At 48.4% G+C, this 20668-nt stretch overlaps 2 protein-coding genes across 3 annotated transcripts in view; one reads left to right on the plus strand and one right to left on the minus strand.

Moving 5' to 3' along the window:
• The first annotated feature begins 628 nt into the window (after positions 1-628).
• FGF16 (fibroblast growth factor 16) lies at positions 629-11789 on the plus strand. Its single transcript, XM_066559588.1, has 3 exons — positions 629-905; positions 7059-7162; positions 10771-11789. The coding sequence occupies exons 1-3, from the start codon at positions 629-631 to the stop codon at positions 11014-11016; spliced, it is 627 nt and encodes a 208-aa protein (XP_066415685.1). The 3' UTR covers positions 11017-11789.
• Positions 11790-16516: 4727 nt separating this feature from the next.
• ATRX (ATRX chromatin remodeler) overlaps positions 16517-20668 on the minus strand; it is a 70399-nt gene continuing 66247 nt past the window's right edge. For both annotated transcript variants that reach the window (XM_066559688.1, XM_066559687.1), the window contains exons 34-35: positions 20109-20237; positions 16517-19373 (exon numbers count right to left, since the gene is read on the minus strand). In XM_066559688.1, coding sequence (XP_066415785.1) covers positions 19095-19373; positions 20109-20237 — 408 coding nt within the window. In that variant the 3' untranslated portion in view covers positions 16517-19094. The remainder of the gene's footprint in view (positions 19374-20108; positions 20238-20668) is intronic.

Below are 20668 nucleotides of genomic sequence, written 5' to 3' on the forward strand. Positions count from 1 at the left end.
TGAGGCGGTGGCGGCACCGACGGACCTGGGGCTTCCGACAGCCCCGGGGCCACCGACCCACCCGGGGGCTCCGACCGAGCCGGCCCGTGCGGGGTCTGGGGTCGCGGCTGCGGGGCCGGGCAGGGCCGGGAGCGGGGCCGGGGCTGCCGGCGGTGCGGGAGAGGGTGCGTGCGGGGGCTCCATGATTTCATCGTCGGCTGGCGGGGACCTGCCAAGAGCTGTTACGCCTCACTGCGATGTGTAGCTTTTTCCTGCCATTTTTTTCATAATAAAAGAGGGAGTGAAGCGGGCTCTTTTTTTTTTTTTTCTTCATTTTTTTCCCTTTTTTTTTTTTAAAGGGAAAAAAAAAAGCCAAATGCATCAGAGAAGGGGGGGGAGGGAAGCAATAGCCAAAGGGGATGCCAGTGAGGTGTGGCTTGCATTTAAATATCCAATATGTCAATGTAAGGGGAGTGTGTACGTATATAAAGTGCAGTTCGCATCCGACGGCGGGACACTGGATCCAGCGATGGGAGGCGCGGGCGGCGCGGGGCCGGGCCGGGGCCGGCAGCGCGGGGCCGGGCGGCCGCAGCCCGCGCTCTGAGCGGCCGCTCTGCCCGCGCCCCCGGGGCCGCTCCGCTCCGCGCCCATGGCCGAGGTGGGTGGCTTCCTGGGCGCGCTGGACCCCGACCTGCACGGCTTTCCCCCCGCGCTGGGCGCCGGGCTGCCCCTCGCCGACTCCCCCGGCTTCCTCAACGAGCGCCTGGGGCAGATCGAGGGGCGGCTGCAGCGGGGCTCCCCCACCGACTTCGCTCACCTCAAGGGCATCCTGCGGCGGCGGCAGCTCTACTGCCGCACCGGCTTCCACCTGGAGATCTTCCCCAACGGCACGGTGCAGGGCACCCGGCAGGACCACAGCCGCTTCGGTAAGGGGCCGGGGGGTGCCCGAGCAGGTGCCCCGCGCGCACAGCTAATTACCCCGCTAATATAAATCATCCCGGGACGGATATAATTGGCCTCCTAAACAAATGCGCTCACTCCCCAGCAATGCGGGAGTTTTTATTTCCAATTTCCTACTCTCCCGGCGCTCAGCCTTTCTGCAGGTGCACTAAAACGTGCCTTTGCAAGAAAAACTAAAAAAAAAAAAAAATAGTAAAGAAAAAAAGAGGACGGTGACCAGCTTTAGCTCTGCCTCTGAAGTTAGTGGTGAGGGAGACAAAACAGAGACGTTCCTCGTTGGAATTTCTTGGAAATTCCTAAGTTGGAAAAAGAAATTCCTCGCTTTTTTGCTTTTTTTAGTTGTTTCTTTTTTTTTTTTTTTTTTTAACAACTCCTCCTTTCTGGCGTCTGCAGATATTTGTGAGCTGCTTTCTTTTACATGCATGACTTTGATTAGAAGAGCGTCTCCCCAAAGTGGGCAGAGATCTGTTGGCTGGAGGGGTTCGGGAGCTGGGTTTGGAAAGGTTGTTGGAAAGGAAAGGGGGAAGCTGAAGAGGGAAAAACACTTAAGGGACCTCGGAAAGAAAGAAGATGGAACAATAGGCAGAGCACCGTGGATTTACCTTGCTGCCCGGGATACAGCTGGAAGAATGCCGTGCCTGTATCAGTGGCATACAAGAGCAGTGATCTCTAATGAGACTATATGTAATCTTCAAAAAATGCATCCCAAGCCACAGGCGAAAGAGTGCAGTCAGTTTGAGCACAGTAAGAGAAATTCCCGCTACTCCAGCATCTAGTGCAGGTGTCTGTATAAGCTATCAACAAGTCCCATGCCAGTGATCTCAGCTATGTTGTCAACAGGTTGCAAGACGTGCTCGCAAGACTTTTTATAGTTTTCAAGTGATTTAACTCCTCGGTGAAAGGAATTCTTTTTTTGCCTTTACTTGTTTGCAAGCAGTCAGTTCTGATACTCCGGGAAGTGCTGCCGCTGCTATTGTTGGAGGTGTAAGGCAGGTTTTTGGAACAATTGGGGAAGCTTATCTTTCCATAAACACCAGGTGTGTGCATGGCATGTCCCTGCCTAAATCAACAAGAAAGTCATAACCCGCGGGTCAGAGTCAGGTACTAATTAATATGCTTGTGGGGCAAGCGTTCTTTAATTACCTCCTGAAAACACCCATCTTTTAACCTTTCATGCTGTAATACACGATGGGTTTCCACGTTCAAAGAGTTGAAAGCAAACCCATTGCATCTGGTTGGTTTTAGTTCAAGATGCCACGTAGTGTTTCTAGTCTATCAGTTCTTTTTCCTTACCTTTGTAGAACTAAACAGCCAGTTTCAAATGGCAGCGTTTGTTTCAGATCCATTTTTTATAAAGATTGAGTAAAGCAAGTATATTTTCCAACTTGGAAAAAACATGTTAGACATGCTAAAACTTCTCATGGATTTTGCACGCTGAAGTTTAAGTTGCACAGTGATTTCAATAAATCGAAACATTGGCATTCCCTAAGTGTTTTAGCAGTCCACATCCAGCTCCGTAAACTAGACCAGACTTCAGATATTATAGTTTTCTGCTTCAGGGTTTTCCCAGAGGCGGTGTAAAATAAATAGTTATTTGTTGTAATTGCAAGACAAAGCCCCAAAGGATTAGACTGGAATCCTTGCGTTCAGATCAAGTTGGACTAAGCCTTGCTTCAGCAGAGACTCAAAGCAATAATGTATTGGCACACAGTATTCACCATCTGTGTTCAGTAGCCATGAATATTTAAATTCCAATGTTACTGGTATGGTTCATATTAGGATGTCATGTATCGATGCATTCCTAAATTTTGCATGCAACAGTCAGAAAGAAGTAACTTCTAACAGGAATAGGCAGCCTGAGCGATTCTGGGACTTCAAAGCTGTGGTGAGGGGTGCAGAGGTGGACAAGGGGTTCAGGGAAGCACTTTAAAGCTGCCTTAAATCTTGAAGCACCTGGAGAAATACTTAGAAATCCAGGATCAAGCCCACGTGGCTGGAATGTGCTTGCTGGTACCATGAGCAGATCATTAAGTTGCTCCATGGATGGCTGTGATGCCACAGCCCAGGCACGTGTCCAGCTGCAGGTGGGATGTTGGGTAGAACCAGACTTGGCATCCCCATCACTTCACTTGGAAGGGATTCAGGAAAGGACAGGCAGTATCTGCACCCTCCCATGCACAGCCATCCCAAAAGCTACCAGATGTGCGAGGCATCCACATCTTTCAGAGAGGGAAATAGCCAAAGCCCCCTCATGCAGAACAGTCCCAAGGTCCCAACAGTGAGGGTTAAAAGGAGAGATTCTTTTGTACCACAGCGTTTGGGGGTGTGACTGTAGGACACGGGGAGGTGCTGGCATCATCCACCCACACTGCCTGAGCAATCACTGGAATTACTGCCTCTTATCTGTCAAGGACTGGAGCTTTCCTAAATCACACCTGTCTACTGGAATGTGATATTTTATACTTCTAAAAACACAGATTCTTGCAAGAACAATGGAGTGCAGCTTATTTTTCCTAGAGGAGCTTTAATGCAAGATGTGGAAAAACCCTCTAGATTTCTTGGAAGAAAGCTCATTCTTGCACTACAGAAGTGCCCAAATTCACTCTCTCAACTGGCAGCTCTGGCAAGGTCACCCCCAAAAGGATAAAGTGTTTTCCAAAATCTATCTCTCTCACTGCATCTACCCAGAACCTTCCTCTACAAAGAAATAAAGGACGATCAAAATCTGGAGGGGGTCTGGACTGACATTAGTACCCCATGACAATCCTTCTCAGAATGAAACTGAGAGAAATTTACTGGGAAAATCACTTCCAGGAGGAACTGCTCCTTTTCTGCCTCACATCTCTTTTACAGCAGCATTAAAGAAGTGAACCCAGCAGTGCTACTCACTGCAGTGGAGGAGGGAAAGAGGCCTTGAGGTTGCACTGCAGATGAATAAAGGCAGAAAACAAAGCTCTTCTGGGGTACAAACCTGCTCATGGATATGTTACACAGATTCCTAGAGAAGCTGCTGAGACCCCCAGAGAAATTTTGGCTGTAATTTTGACATTCAGACCATCGTGCACCTGTTGCTGAACAGTTGTTGAGGTTTTTAGCCAAAGCTTTAGGTTTGTAGCCATTAATACAACATCTGATGTTTCTGTACCCCAGCTCCTGAATACAGTCATGTAAGAAGAGACAGGTGCAAGGAGCAGAATTGTTCTTTGAGGGATGGTTTAGAGTAAGGCGAGAGTGTGTGGGTCTGGCCATGGCAAAGCTCAGGAGATTATTCAGTGCTTTAGTGGTAAATGAATCCAGTCAGGGTCTTAATCAAATCTCTCCAAGTCTTATCTGGAAAGACTCAAGGAACAAAGAGAATGAATAATCAAAGTGAGGAAAAAAAAGAGGCAAGTCCTGGGGGAAAGAAAAAAAGAAAGCAAAAGAAAAAAACAAAAGCATGTTCTACCACAAAAACACACCGCTACAATTGGAAAGAGAATTCTTGAGCTGGCCCCAGTGGCCACTCCCTGTGCTGCTGGGGATCAGATGTACGAAGCTGCAATTTTGTCTACAATTGGAGTGAGTTAAGGACAGGATGGATATCCGCCCACATATTTTCAGCCTTCACTCTGTCTCCTGACTTTTGTGGGCTCAAGTTACGTTCTTAATGCTCTTTCAACACAGTCATCTTCCATGCATGTCTCCAAGTGCCACTCAGAGATCAGAAAAGAGGAACACTACAAGGGATGTTGTCAGAAGAGATTGTCATGGGCACATCTTGGAAGAAATTTCATTTGAAATTCCCAGCCTGCACCAGGTGAGGGATGTCTCATTCCTGCTCAGAGCAGGAAGATGCTGATGCTGCTCCTGGCTTGGTCCTTCCCAGGTCTTTGGAGACCTGGATTGATGTGCCTCATACAGAGCAGGAGTGTGCTTTGTATGAGTGTGGGCATAGTCAAGAAAAGATCTGGGTTCCCCTGCCTTAGACATCCCTCAATTTCTCAGTGGAACCAGCAATATTTTCCTGCTTCTCAGAAGTGACAGGAGACAAAAAAAGTGCTGATGTTAAGGACTGCATCTATACCTACAGGAAGGTCCACCTACCATTCTCCAGTTACTTGACATGTTTCACTTGAATATTCCTTTGTCTCCAGCCTGGGAAACACTCCCCCATTCCTGGGTGTATCTGTGTACTCCTGCTTTACTTTTTACACTCCCTGTAGTTGTCCATCTTTCCTCACTCCCTCTTTTTCAAAGAGTGGCTGAGCTAATTTCTGGTCTGCAGATGGGAAAAAGCACTCAGCAGTTCAGTAACTCCCTCATGTCAGAACTGGTGGGCAGTGAAGGGTGGAAACCACCCCTCATCCTGCACCTCTCTCCTCCCTGTTTGGGATTATTTTCATCTAAGAAACCACAACAGCTACTGAGAAGAGCAGAGCCAGGGTCTGTGTCTGTCTGGCTTGGAAAGGCTGCCTTCCTTGCCTATGCTGCCTCTTCCTGATGTTTCTGCAGGCAAGGATGTGTAGCTGGGTATATTTCAGCCTGTAAAATGTCTGCTCTGGTCCATAAAGTGTGTTTTGTGGTGTTTGCTTCCCTGTTTGCCTCCAGGCCTTGCCACTCCCAAGTCCATATTTCGTGTCCCCTAGCTGGGTTAGATGTACAAGCCCCAGAGCAGGCAGGGGAGAAGGAGGACAGGCCTGAGGGTAGGGAGGAATTCCTGCAGCCAGCTTGGCTGCCAGCACCTGAGGATGAGTCTGCACTGCACAAAGTGGGTCAGGGGTGTCCATGGCCGTCGGCGCTGTCCTGTATTTAGGCAGTGATGCAGTGTCATCTGAGAGTTGTCACATCCATGCCCCAGGCTGTGGGGTGACCCAGAGCTGTGGCTGCCACTGAAGTCAGCTGGCTCAGGTGGCCGCTTGTCACGCGTTGCCTTAAAACCAAGGCAATACTTTTAAGAGGAGCTCTGGGAGGTAACTTGATCAGAGCATCAATTGCCCAAGGCTGGATGTTTTGGGAGCTAAATTAGGAGAGCTGGAGCCACGCTAAAGGTTAGAGCAACTTTCCCCCCCAGTCAATGGAACATCAGATGAGATGAGGAAAAGCCTCTTCCTTCTGACTCCCAGCTAATTAATCCTGACCTCTACATAGGTAGTGTGTGAAATCCATAATAACACAGTCCCACCACTCCTTTCAGGAAGGCTTCCTGGGGAGATTGAAGGTCCCCACCACTTGTGGTGTTGGGTAGGGGCTGTTTGTTTTTAAGTGCTTCACCAAAGGTTCTCCTGTTACAAGTCTTTCCCCCACTGAAACAGCTGCAGCTGTGGGGGTGCAGCAGCCAGACCCTGTTTCTTTCCAGAGGAAATGGGGCTGCCACCATCATAGCAGGCTGCAGCCCATGGGTAAAACAGTTGCTGTTGCAGGGCTAGGGATGGCTGGGACAGATGCTGCTGGACTGGGGAGAGGCAGGAGGCTGGCACAGGCAGCAGGACACAGGGGGCAGGAGGGGGTTCTGGCAGAAACAGTGGCAGGGGGTGATGGAGAATGGACTGGCACTTCCCTGACTCCAAAGGCTGCAGAGGAAGACGTGTTTTTAACCTGTGTGCTGTGAAGCTGGGTTTTATCCCTATGGCTTGTATATACATTTTGGGTTGCCAAGTATCCCACTGGAGTGCCAGGATGAAGATAGTCCTCACAAACATCTCTTCTAGTGCTTTTCACTTCTTCTTACTGAACCCATGACTTTGAAACCTGTAGGACAATCATCTTATTCTAGAAAACAAAACAACACTTGTTTTGGTGAAGAATAAAACCTAGCATGGTAACAGGCTTCTGACATTGCATGTGGCCAGGCCCAAGTTTCTACATCTGTCTTCTTGGTGATAATTATGAAAAAAATCCAAACCCAAACCAGCAAAACCTTGCAAAGCTTTTCTCATTAGCAAAGACAATCCCTCTTAGGCAACTCAAATTCACAATGCTGGGGAGAAGCCCAGACTGGAAATCAGAAGATTGCACACAGATGGGACTATAGAGTTAAGAACTCTATTGTTACTGGGAATGGCTGGTTTGTTTTTGTTGCTGGAGCCTGGTGTTGGTTTTTTTTCCTCTGTATGATTTGCAGGTTTTTTTTTCTTTTTTAGGGATTTTGGAGTTTATTAGCCTGGCAGTGGGGCTGGTGAGCATCCGTGGGGTGGACTCTGGACTCTACCTCGGCATGAATGAGAGAGGCGAGCTCTATGGGTCGGTAAGTTCAGGCTGGGCTGATTCCACCCTGCCCCACTGGAGCCTGTGGCCTCAGCTGTGCCACAAAGCTGCTCTGGCACAGGCCCTCCACGTCCTTGGGTGCCAGTTATCTCCATCCTACCCTTGATGTCACTGCTGTTTTAACATAAATGATATATAGGAAATGGGGTTTGAGGGAGGATTCACTCCTGCTGTGGGAGCCCCCAGTGGTGCCCAGCCCCCAGACACCACACTGAGGTTTTGCCTTTCAGAAATGGTGTGGCAGTGGCCAGGTAAAGGCAGGGGGACATTTAGCAAAAAGCCATGTTTGTTAATGTGTTTTCCCAGCCTGAGTAACACATCAGTTGTATTCACCTCTCATGGTCAGGTCTGCACCTATCTGCAGGTCTTGTCTCTGTATTATGGCTCTTTAACCAACAGAAGCTGAAATTGTATCCTGAGTGTTATTGTAAAATTCTCTGTAACTCCTTTTAGGAGTTTAGGGCTGCTGGTCATGATTTCCTAGAAGTGCCATTTTCAGGCTAAAATTTTCCATATTTTGACTAAAAACCCCAAGTGTAAACTCGTTAAGTGTTATGACTTACAGTCAAAATGCCAGGTTTTAACAGCTGGGCAGAGGTGCTTCCTACAGGTTAACTCAGTTCCTAATTATTTAGCTCAATTAAGGGTGGATCACAGTAAAAATAAAATTAAATCAAATAAACTGGTTTTAAACCAAAGCAGAAGGCAGCACTTCCTCTCACCATCAGATAAGCTTCAGTGTACAAGTTAAAACTCATGTACTCTGCATACACAGAAGCTGTAAGAAAACATTTGACTGGCAAACCACAAGTTTAGATCATTTTTCCTTGTCCCATTTCCACCTGAGACTGCCACAGACCCTTCCACCATTTAAGACACAGCTGCTGATGTTAATATGAGATAGTTGTCCAGAGAAGCTGTGGCTGCCCCATCCCTTGCAGTGTCCAAGGCCAGGCTGGATGGGGCTTGGAGCAGTGTGGGATAGTGGAAGGTGTCTCTGCCCAGGGCAGGGATGAGCTTTAAGGTCCCTTCCAGCCCAAACCACTCTGTGATTCTCTGATCATCAAATACTGCATGCACCAATAACTGTTCTTTTCCCACCTCATTTCTGTAACAGCTTCTGCCCAGCACAGCAGTTAAATGCAGAGAGAGTGGTTAAATTAAAAATGTGCAAAATAGAGAAAAGAAAAATCAGCAGGATTCCATAAAGCACAAAATCTCCTGAAGCACACTTCAGAAAGCAGGGTTAGAGCAGCACCTCTCCTGTCAAACTCTAAGGCTGCTCAGCAGCTCCTGGGGTTTCAGTTTTCACTCGTGCCTGCTGGAGAACATGAGCCCATGCATCCCCCCCTCTTTGCCTTCAAACCTTGCAGCTCTGATTGTGAATCGAGTTTCATGATGGGTTAATTAAATTCTAGATCCTGTGTTCATGTTACAACACAGAAACAAAAATAGGGTAACATTTTACAGCACTGAATCTGGAAACAGAATTGACCTGAAGACAGTCGTGGGAGCTGTCCCTGCCCATGGCAGGGGTCTGTAATGAGGTGATCTTTAGGGTTGTTTCCAACCCAAACCATTCTGGGATCTTGTGCACCAGGCAGGACGCTGCAGGGACACACTCAAAAGGCTGCTCCAAACTGCCGGCGTCACGAGCCAGGTCCCCAAATAACCCTGGAGTTTGAAAATCTGGGACACGTGGGTTGTACAATGATGGCTTTTGGAACTCAAAAGCCACTACAGTATTCTTAATTAAAGGTCCATAAAACAGCGCCTGACAACAGCATTAGCATTACAATGGTATTTTGGGAGATCACAGTACAGCGGTATTTTTAAATTTTCAGCAAGTTTATTATTTCCCTCTGTGCCAATTTTGCCTGATGCCTGTGTTGATGCAGCCAGGGCCAGCCATCCCCACAGCGACACGTGGAGTCCCCTCAGGACACAGAGCTTTTCCTCCTGTCCCTGTTTGCCTCGTGCCAGCATTGCTGTAAAGCTCCCCAAGGATTTCAGGAATGCCACTAATACTTAGGGCAGCTAAAGTCATGGGCAGCACCTTGCCTGCTGCCTGTGTGGTGTCAGGTTCAGTGGGGACTTCCCAGGGCTTGGAAAGGAATAAATCACACCTTGCAGAATCACCCCAGACTCGCCAAACATTTTCCACAAGCACTGTACTCCAAAGTGCCCAGTGCAGCACGGGGGAATGGGGGCAGAGCAGCTGCCAGAGTTCAGCCAGTCATCAGGTTCCAACATATTCCAAGTAGATGGCACCTGAGAGGAGGGAAAAAACCCAGCCTGTATTTATTGACAGAGCTGGGAAGAGAAGCCCGCGGTTCCCTGGGTCTCAGATGGCCAAGGCTGTGGCCTAGGACTTTTGGAGGGCTCACAGCTCACCTCAGGTTTTATTTAATTAGCAGCAAAACATTGAAAACAGGTTCTGAGCACAGGTGAGCTCCTGGATTGTGTTACAAAACACATCTACTGCAAGCAGTAACATTTACTGAGCACTCAGTGTGCCTCAGAGGGGACACATTCCCTGCCCAGATAGTTTACAGTGGAGGGACAGTGGCTGTAATATTAGAGCACTCTACATTTGCAGGCTGCCCTTCAGCTGAAAGGGCTCCCAGTCACCCTGGCAGTACCCCTGTGGGATGGGATAGGATGGCTGGACCCTCTGTGACAGCACAGCAGGGCTGGCAAAGCCACCTGTGTCCTTGTGGGGCAGAGGGACAGCCTTGCTCCCCTCTGCAGCCAGGCACATCCCTGTAGCTGGCACATGGAGATGGGAAGGAGAGGGAAGGAGCGCTGGACATGAACCAAAGGTCCATCATCAAACAGCCACTGCCAAGAGCTCCCAGCTGTAAGGGCTGGATGGGAAGGCTGGCTGTGGCTGTGGTGACACCAGTGCCATCTGTACCCCCATGCCAGCATGGGATGCACCAGCCACACACCCTCATCACATCACCTATCACCCCCCTAAATGTTCCCTGGGGTCTGACATCCCACATCCCTCTGCTCTTGTCACAGCCTCCCATCACAGCTCACTGCCACTCCAGGAGAGGAAATCCTGAGCAATGCTTTCATTCCCATCTCAGTGCATCCACCTCTGTGCCCTCAACTTCCAAAGCAGTGCTTGCTCCTGTTTTCCTGTTTAGAACCTTTCTGATGTGCTGCCTGGTGCTTCTCTCACCCAAAAGAGGGGATTTGGGCTGTGTGGTACCTTGGAGGGGGCTGCTACAGGGGGATGTGTCCATGACCACCCCAGCAAGCTCAAACTCACACCTGGACAGGTTTGGAGCTTTGTTGTGTGCCTGTCTGATTTACTCATAGAACACCTTTGCAAAATCCATGCCCACCTTCTCCTGCTTTTGTCTCCTTCCTCCTCCAACTCCAGAAGTCCTTGGCTCTTGACTTGTGCCCATTTCCAGCTCTCATCCAGGGGAGTCATCCCCAGCAACACAGTCCTCATCCTCAGAGTAGCCAGGATAAGGCAATGGGGAAAACGCTAGAAAAACAAAGGAAGGAATGGTGGCAATGTTTTCTCCTGTACCTTTTTGACACAAGTGTGTCTCTGTTTCCCCACGGCAGAAGAAGCTGAGCCGGGAGTGTGTTTTCCGCGAGCAGTTTGAGGAGAACTGGTACAACACGTACGCGTCCACGCTGTACAAGCACCCCGACTCGGAGCGCCAGTACTACGTGGCCCTCAACAAGGACGGCTCCCCCCGCGAGGGGTACAGGACTAAGAGACACCAGAAGTTCACCCACTTCTTACCCCGGCCTGTGGACCCTGCCAAAATCCCTGCCATGTACAGAGACCTCTTCCACTACAGGTGATGGTTCCTGCAGTGGCAGTGTACATACTTGGGCTCCCGAGCTTTTTCCCAGAGCACTCTTTTAATAGTCATTCCATCATTCCTGTAAGAGTAGATGACCTAGGGAAGCACTTACATTGAATTCAGACACTGCTGTTCCTCCTTGTTTCCAGTGTATATCGAACCTGGGTTATTTATGGGGCGGGGGTAGGGGAAGGGAGGGAACCCTACATTTAATCTTCCATTTTCGTTCACTTTCGTTACCCGGTTGCTACAAGAGAGGCTGAATATTCAATGTTATGGTTGCTTAAAGGAACGAGCAGGTGAGCAAACCTGATCACTGGGGAAAAGAAAGCCCCAAAACAACCTAAAAATGAAGAGAAGAAAAGAAAACAAAGACCACAGAACTGCTGCAGATGTTGCTGCTGAGCTGGGATAGTTCCCTGCTAAGGAAAAGCCTTTGAGTGGTGCCCTGCTTAAGCAGCCTGGGAGTTTGCTACATGGATGATGCTCCATGGACTGGTCCTGATTTGTGGGGTTCTTCCTGCTGTTGGGGTGGGAATGGGGCAAGGAACATTATTCAGATGTAAGCATGGATACTGTGCATAAGGACAAAACTATTTATAAAATGTATATGATATTTATTTTATATATTTATTTATTTCAAAATAATTTTATTTTTAATGAGAGATGCTATGACCAGATTTTCATCAGGAAGAATAAGGTCCTACTGAAACAGGAAAAAAAAAATGAGTTTTAAGAGCTTATCGGCAATAAAATTGTCTTTATATTATAGATTTCTTGCCAGCCCTTTTTTTTGGCACTCTTCAACAACTAACCTGGTATTTCCCCAGCAATATGAACAATAAATCCACCTCTGAAAGGGCTTTGTGCAGTAAAGATCAATTACCTAAGCCCCAGATTCCTGCAGGAAGATGACATCAAATCACAGGTCTGGGAAGCACCAGCTCGGTCTCCTTGGGGCGTGAGGCATCCCTGTGGATTTACTGTCCTGCTCAAAAGCAAGAGGACAGACATTTGGAGCATCTGCTGTGTTTTGGATGGACCCATCAGTCCTGCAATAAAACCAGCACATCTTGCATGAGATTTACCTGCAGCACCATGAAAAATCCGTGGAGAAATAGCAACAACAGCAATTCCAAACCCCGTCACTTTTAGGCAATAACCGTGGATGAGGGTGACCCCCTGCTGCAGGCAGTGCTCTGGGGATGTTCATGGCTGTGTGGCATTTTCCTCTGCAGAAGCTGCCTGGCCCCACAGTCCTGTCACCTTTCCTCTGCCTCCAGCTGGGCTCAGCAAGCCTGATGACATTTGGCAACCCTGAGCCAGCCCCATATTCCCAGCTGGTGCCTGACAGTGCCAGGGAGCACAGCCCTCCTCCAGTCAGGCCAGGCCAGGGACACTCATGGGGGAGGCTTGGCTGTGCCAGCACAGGCCCTCAAGTGACACTTGTGCCACATCTGCCCTTGCTGCCTGCTTGGGATGTCACAGACCTGCAGGGAAGGCTTCCAGCAATGATGCCAGCTCATGTTCTGTCCCCTGTGGTCAGCAGAGAGGGATTTTGGCATGGTGGGAGCAGGAGTGTGTGGCTGCAGAGGCACAGGCACTTTGCAGTACGAGGAGAGGCTGACAGCAAACAGGGTTCTCTGGAGTGTGCAAAAACCTGAACAACTACAGCTGTGCTGGCTCTGGCTTTTCCTTATCACAACTGCCTTGTCCAGAGTGCTGTTTCTTAACCTCCTCCTTGCAAAACAGTCATAGTAGCGCCTCAGCTCCTTCATCTTCAGCCTGTGAATTCCCTGGACATTTTCACTGACCTAGAGATGATCCACACCAGCTTCCTCGTGAGCTACATCACTAATGGAGCAGCAGCTCTAGAGGCCAGCTCTGCTCCCGACTGTCTCTCACCCTCTCTGCCACCTCCATGTCCCTTCGCTGTCCCAGCGGGTCCAGCAGCCATCAGACAACAGGCTGGGGTTGGCAATGAGGAGATTACAGGAGCTTTACCTTCAATGATCCAGACATGAAGGAATTTAATCCCGTGTTTGAAATAAAAAGAGTTTATTTAGCTTCTTCCTCTGAGTCACTGCCGAAACATCTCATCCCCGGCTGCCGTGTCGGGAGCTCCAGCGCTCACGAGACGCGTCCTCAGGTGCACTTTTGACCTTCCCCTGCATCAAGGGAAATCCCTCAGCCCTGGAGCCTTGCTTGCCCCCTGGAATGATCCTGCTCCCTCCAGCCAGGGCTTTTTGTTGTGCTTGAAGATAAATCTGGTGGTTAAGATCCTGCTCCTTTTCAAAACGAAGGTCAAAACCTGATCTCAGCAATGCCAAGTACATTTTTTACCAACTCCAAAGGGAGATGATTTGGCCCATGGGGGCAATGCTGGACTTGTTCTTCTGATACCCAACTCAAAGAGCTGCTGCAGCAGAGCCTCCTGCCACAAAGGGACACACAGGTACCAGGGATGCTGTAAAACACCTTCTCAGGATCTGGGTTCAAAAAACTCATACTTGCAAAAAGCAAAATCCACAAAGAATTTACTAGAAACCCTTGGTAAAGGCTGGTGTCCTGTCCTGTTCTGTGTGGGGCCTTCATTAAATGGGGAATTCAGCACTGCTAAATCCCACCCAAATGGTTCTTTCACAGGAATTTGCATTGTTTGGTTCTGGTTCAGCAAAGCAGCTGAAGATGAGAGTGACCTGAGTGAGCTGGGAGCTGAACAGCAGCAGAGGGAACCACCACAGACGTGGGGTGCATTTTGAGTGGCACAGGAGGGGGCTGTGATGCACAGTGGGTTTGTGTGGACACCCTCATCTCTCCAGCCCATCCTGTCACCCTGGTCCAGCTGTTACCTCACCTGAAGATGCCAACTGCTCCTTTGGCCTGGAGGTGTTACAGGGCTGGCAGATGGACCTTGCTAGGAAAGTTTGAGAGGAAAACACATTTGGGTTGCTTGAAGCTAACAGAATCTTCCAAGTCAGCAAAAGGAAACAGTGTTTGGGGTCTCAGCTCATGTAGATTCCATGGAATTCAAAGTCACAACAGCCAACTGGAAAACTTCTCTCAAAGGAGAGGCAAAGGCTGGTGCAGGGAGGGCTGTGGGTCTGGAAACAGCACAGCAAGGACAAAGGCATCTCTTCAACCCTTCTCCTTCCACCCAGGAGGGGTGGGCCTGCTCTGTGAAACTTTATCTGGGACAGCTGTGCAGAGCAGGAGGGAGGAGGATCCAGCAAAGAGGTGGGAAACGCTGCAGTCTCACTATGGAGGGTGCAGAAACAGGGGGGAGCTGCCTGGGAGAGGCCAATGTGGAGCCAAGCACAGCAGTAATTGCCTTTCTCCCTGCCTTTGGCTCATGAGCCAGGGCACAGGGATGGATTGGATGGAGGCTGACATACAAGTGCCAACATCCATGTGCCCTCAGGACATCCATCCCCATGGAGACCCTGCTGCCTGTGGGTGGAATGCATGGCTTGGGGCTCCTTTCTCCAAAGGGGAAAAGGAGAGAAGGCCCCAAAGACTCACCTCCTGTGGAGAGTGATGGAGAGCCCAAAACTGCAGAGGGAATCCAGAAACTCAGAAAAAATACAGAAGATCCAGAAACTGCTGGAAGGCAATGAAGGTGCCATGGTGCTGTCCCACCTGGCTGGACATCCAGAGATGTGCTGCTGCTGCCAGACTTGGCTGAGATGGTTCTGGAAGGACACCCAGGGATGGAGCATTCCTGAAGGACAAGGGCTGAAGTTTGTGTTGATGTGGAGACAAAGACCTCTGCACCCCTTGGATCAGTGCTGGTCATTGCTTCTTCCAAAACTGCCCCGAGCTGCTGAATTCTCATCATGGAGAACACCAAGGCTGTCACCTCACACCTGCACTGGGGGTGAGCAGGAGCCCTGGGAAGTGAATTCCAGGGATTCTCAGGCTCTTCCCTCACTGTGCTAGGAAGTGTCTGGCACCAAGATGCCACCAGGCAGGGCAGGTCACCACACCAGACACGGCCAGGGCTCGTGTCCTCCACTGCTGCTTCTTGTGGGCATGGGGAGAACCCAGGGAAATGAGCAGCACCGAATTCCCGAAGCAGCTGGAGTGCCTGGATCGGGCTTTGAGGGGTGCCTCAGGTACCAGTTCCTGTCTCGCTCATTCTCAAGCAGGTTTTGTGCACACAAGGCCAGGGTGGTGTTTGAGATCAGACCTTGGAAGTGGCTGAGCACAGACCCAAGGGTGACCCCACCTCCCCCTGTGCCCACCTCCCCTGAGCCCCTGCCCTTCTCCAGGGCAGTTTCCCCACTGGGGCCACAGCCCCTTCCAACTCTCCTCCAGTGACCCCCAAGCCACCCCTGGGGAAAGCAGGAACAGGAGCTGTGGCTGCATGAAAGGGTCACACACAGGATGAACTCATCCCACTCATCCCAGCCACACACAGCAGGCAGGAGCTTGTCCAGACCCTCCACAGCAGCACAGCTTTCCCAGAGCCACATTTGGAATGATTCTGGTGCTCTGTCCCAGCCAACATCCCCAGGGTGGGTTCCACAGCACAGAGGGTGCACAGGGGGTTATTTGACACCTGAGCAGGTCTGGAAGTTCAGACACCACGTGGTTACTGGTGCTGGTGCTGCAACACCAGCTTTTTTCCAGACTCCTCCAGCTGGGAACATTTAGGACATTTGGCTTTCCATAAACATAGAAAATCTATCCAACTTCAAAACTATTTTTTGCTTGAACAGATGAATTTAGTTTCATTTACTGTGTGGAAAGTGGTTCTGCTTCTAAGATAAAGGCAAAAGCTGCTCAGGCTGGGCACAGCTGACACAGCAACAGGGCTGGTCAGTGTTGGGACGCCTCAGCCCAACATTCTGGACATGGGACTCGTCCCAGGACACTTCCCAGCCTAACACAGACAGCCACATCCAGCCTGAGCTGCCCACTGCCTCCCATCAGTGTTCAGCCAAGTTCAAAGTCCCAGGGATATTTAAAAACAAGCTGCCCACAGGGCCCCTTGGAGCACAACTCCAGTATTTTCACCTCAGACACCATTCCCCTCCCTCAGCTTCACCAAGACTGGCCATGCCCCTGGGCAGCCTCAGCAGTGCCAGGGAAGGAGCAGAGGGCACCTTTAAACACAATTATTGCACTTTCCTCTGCATAGGAAAGGGGGATTTAATAACTAAGGAAGGGAGAAGTACAACTACCAGGCTAAAATACAGCAGTACCTTATTCTGATTTGACTAAGCAGAACTTCACCTCACTTTTAACCATCTCACTGCTGGACAACTCATTTCATTTTTAACAGACAGACTGGCAGAAGCTGCTATTAATATAGTAATTGGAAAGTCTGGACCACAGCTATTTTCCCTAAATGAAATCAATGTCTATATCCACTAAAGTCATTGTAAAAACAGTCAGGAGCTTCAACTCACAGCACAGTTCTCCAAAGACACATTCCCAGGCTGAATCCCTGTGGAGTTAACACTGGACTGTGAATGTAGCACAGGGCACGTTGATGTATTTTGGTCACTTTATTAAATGAGATATTAAATAGTTTAAGTTTCAACTACTAAAACAGCACTTTGAATGGTGAAAACACATAGTATATCGTCATACTTGAATGCTTCTTCTTTTTTAAAAACACATTTCCAGTCCTTATATATATTACAAAACAGCCTTATAGGAAGAGGGGACACCTTTTCTATAGTACTTAAGATATTTAATACAGAACTGAAAAGCCATCTAATAGAAACAAAGGCAAGTCTTCACAGCTGTATGATTTCAGCAGCCAAAGCTGGTTGATGGACTGAAACATTACTATACAACTGGGACAAAACATATACAATATCACAATACTAAGCAAAAACGCTTTACATCCAAAGGAATAAACAGGTTACAAAATGTGGATAATTCAGCAGGCAAAACTGTATTACAAGCAACATTTTTATTTGTCATCTTAAGCCATTTTTATCTAGTTAAAACATCTAAAACAAATATAAAAATGAGCCTTTTATTATCTTACTGATGTATGTTCTGTCTTTAAGTACTGGTTAAAGCCTGATGTTATACTCAAAGCACGTTGTTATGCAGCTAAAATGTCGAGTGAGAAACGTAAGCAAGGTGGTCCAGGTTTTACTTCAATGCTTATCTTGTATTCCTTCTTGTGCATTAGTCTTCTGTTATCCATAGGTTTGTCCAGGATGAAATAAAATGTGCCTTTCAATGTTGCCTAAAACTTCCACATTTAAGTCTTTGAGTTACTGTAAAACTCCACTTAACATTCCCAGGTTTGGTAGAAAGTACTTCTCTTATTCACAACACGTAGGAATATCGGTGACAGTCACCCAGAGTACATTTGCCTTCAAATGTTTGTCTCAACATCTCACTTTTGTCTCTTCTAGTGCCAACATGTCTCTCTTTGCTCCCTCCCCCAGATCAGAGTTAACTGCAGAGCTGGCAGAGCACTAGAACACACTGAGGGTCTTTTGTGGTATCTTGTCATCAAAGAGTCCAAGACAGAAAGTTCTCAGCTGGGCTTGCAGCAGCCCAACCAACCTCTGTCCACGTCACAAACCAAGTGTGAGTCACACACCAAAACATCGTGGAACATCTGCAAAACTTGTCCATTCAGGGCAAGAACTCAGACTCTTGCAAGAGACTTCTCAGAAACCAAAATGATTTTAGTTCACACCAGCATCAGAAGAGTCCAGCACAATGTGGAGCCACCGCCTCCATCTGTCTCCAGAGCCCTGTGCTGTCCACACACCACCACCTCCATGTTCCTGCCACTCACTTGTGTCCCCAGATGATCAGTGGGGTTTTTGTGGGGTAAGAATCACCCAAAGTCTATGCAAAGGAAAGCCCTATTTGTATTTAATAAGAACCTGACAAGCACAAGTGTGGGCAAAGAGAGTGATAATGGTATAGAATAAACCTGAAATTTATCTCTGGCCTACATTAAAAAAACCCCAAACCAGAAAGAACAGAAACAAAAGCAAAATCAAGCTCTTTGTGTCCTAACCCATGTTTTCACACAACTGAAGGGATGGAGAGGAGTGCATGACCCCATCTCTGTCAGTGAAGTCATTTCACGCTTCTGGCAGCTCCAGAAGTTGCTGCAGCACTTTCTCTGTATGGATTTCCAATGGGCAATGGCTGTGCCATGCTAAAGGGGGCTCTCTGACAGGGGGCTCTCTGACAGGCCACCTGACCCTGGCCACCACCACCATTTTACCCCAAAAGACAGGAATTGGGTGTGTTGGCCCATCCCCCATTGCCGGCAATGGAGGAGACAGTAGCACCAGCAGGAAGGGGTTTCAGAAATGTGCTTTGTGCTGGACTCCACAGCAGGGGTGGATCAGCCTGTGAAGGAAAAGCATCTCCACTCCCAGACCATCAGCTGTTATTCCATCACATGGAACTGAAAATAAGAAATGGCAGCAGACTGGGGAAGGCCCAGTCATGTTTAAGGCTGGATGCACAGTTCCCTGTGTCTCAGAGCAGTAGTAGTTACAAATATTGCACTCAGTTCTGTTTCAGGGAGCATTTTCAGCTCCTGTTCCATTCAGCACAGATGACCTGTGAAGGAAACTAAACTATTTCTGTTACAAGGTTCCCACTAATAGAAAGAAATGGGTAAGCAGAAAAGTATTCCATAATTTGAGGAATCAACTCTAATCAAGAACTCAGCTGTTTTCAATTTACATATGTCAGACTGAACTTACAGACCTGCAGTCCTTCCTAAGCTTCCCAAAGCTTTGCAGCCATGAAAAGCAAGCGTAGGAGTTTAGACAGGAAACCTGTGGAGATGCTACTGTAAGGGGAGGACTTGTTTTCACTGAAAACAACTTGTTATCTCCTGTACTCAACATATGTAAGAAGATTCTAGGCAACATCACTGACAACAGGGAAAAACATTGTGACCTATTTAAACAAAGCTGAAACAGTAATATGGAACATGGTATTTAAGGGGAGCAACCAAACTCTTCTTTTTAATTTTTTTTTTTACAGTTGAGTTCTGTTAGGCCATTGATTCCTAAAAAAATAAAAGTTCTTTCTCTGATTTTAACAATCCTTTAGGCTTTTAGTGCAAAATCACATTGATTTCCCTTGGGAAGGCCCTGGATTTTTGCCTCTCATTGGGGGTGGTGCTCGTTGTAGGGGTGGTGGCTGCATCCCACCAGACACTGACTGATACATTCCTCTCACATCTATGGCTGGGTAGCTGGAAGGATTCATGATTAAATTTGGAGGCTTTGGCATCATGAGGTGGCCCATGGCTGCTTGCTGGTAGGACATCTGCTGCTGCTGCTGCTGGTTGTACTGGTGCTGGAGCCGCCTGTTCATCAGGATCCTCTGCACGCACCCGATCAACTGTGGAGGGAAAGCAGAGCTGCCTGAGTGCACCACCCGTCCCCCTGCTCCCAGGATCAGGTTCAGAGCTGAAATCAATTTGTTAGGGACAGCATGGCTGGGGGAAAAAGCCCCATTGTTATCACCATCCCTAATGTGATGGCATTCAGCAGCCCATTACTGGAGAAACCATTTAGTAACAGCATTTAGGGCTCAGTTCTCCTGAAGACTTGGCTATTGTGTTGCAGGCAGCATTTAGGTGAGTTGCCATGGCAACATGTACTCTACTGTGAAATTATTCCCAGGTATAAGTTACATCATCATTTGTCAGGTACCATTCATCTTCCCTTTGAAAGTCCCGCCTGTGCACTGTCAGAGTTTGTTTGCCTGAGAGAAAAACTCTTCCCTCTGACATCATCTGGGCAACTTTCAGATTCTGCAAAGTAATTCTAAGCTAAAACAACATTACCAACACTTTCTAAGATGTGTTTCCTAAGTGGCTGGCTGAGCTCTGGGAATCAGATTTCTCTTTACACCTCATGACCTCCTAGCAAAGCCCTTCAGCTCCAAAACCTGGCGAGTGGCTTTTTCATGAACCTCTCCCTCACTGAGGCCAAGCAATGAACTCCAGCACACTGCTGACCACTCTGTAGGGATATTTATGTGCCTAAACATACACTTGTAGCTCAGGAATGAACACACACAAGATCCTCATTCAGACTCTGCCAGTAGGTAAATGAATGCAGCATGTTTTACCATCTGCTGTTTCCCGAGCACGTCGTTGTAAATGGCTTCTCGGCGCTTCACGTCCAGCTCCTGGCTCGCCTGTCTGTTCAGGGCCAGGGCCTGCACCTGGCTCTCCGTCAGGGTTAAGTTTTCTTTCCACTGGAAAGCAAAAACACCTTCTTGGCACTGGTGGTTTGAACAAAAGCTGACAGTAACTGAGGCCCTGTGTCACGTTAACAGTTGCACCAAGAGTTAAACCAGCCCAGCTTCCAGTGAGTGCAGAACTGCTTCACCAGAACCACAACCTGGAGTTATTAGTTCTTCTAACTGGCAATTAGCAGTCCACAAAATACAATAACTACTGCCTGTAATGGCTGTTCTGATTTCTAGAAAAAACAGCATTTTCAGAGTATGGCAAATATTTATGGATCTAAAGTGCCACTCCTGCACAGCTCTGTGCCAGCTGCACACCACCAAGGGTAACTGCTGGGATAAAGGTCACTCCCAGCTGGAAATGATGCTCATTAATAATGCAATTCATTAGCTGGATGACCATTTGCAGTAGCAATATCTTTGTTTGATAATGTTTA

This window comes from Molothrus aeneus, chromosome 14, assembly GCF_037042795.1.
Source record: "Molothrus aeneus isolate 106 chromosome 14, BPBGC_Maene_1.0, whole genome shotgun sequence".
Classification (NCBI taxonomy): domain Eukaryota; kingdom Metazoa; phylum Chordata; class Aves; order Passeriformes; family Icteridae; genus Molothrus; species Molothrus aeneus.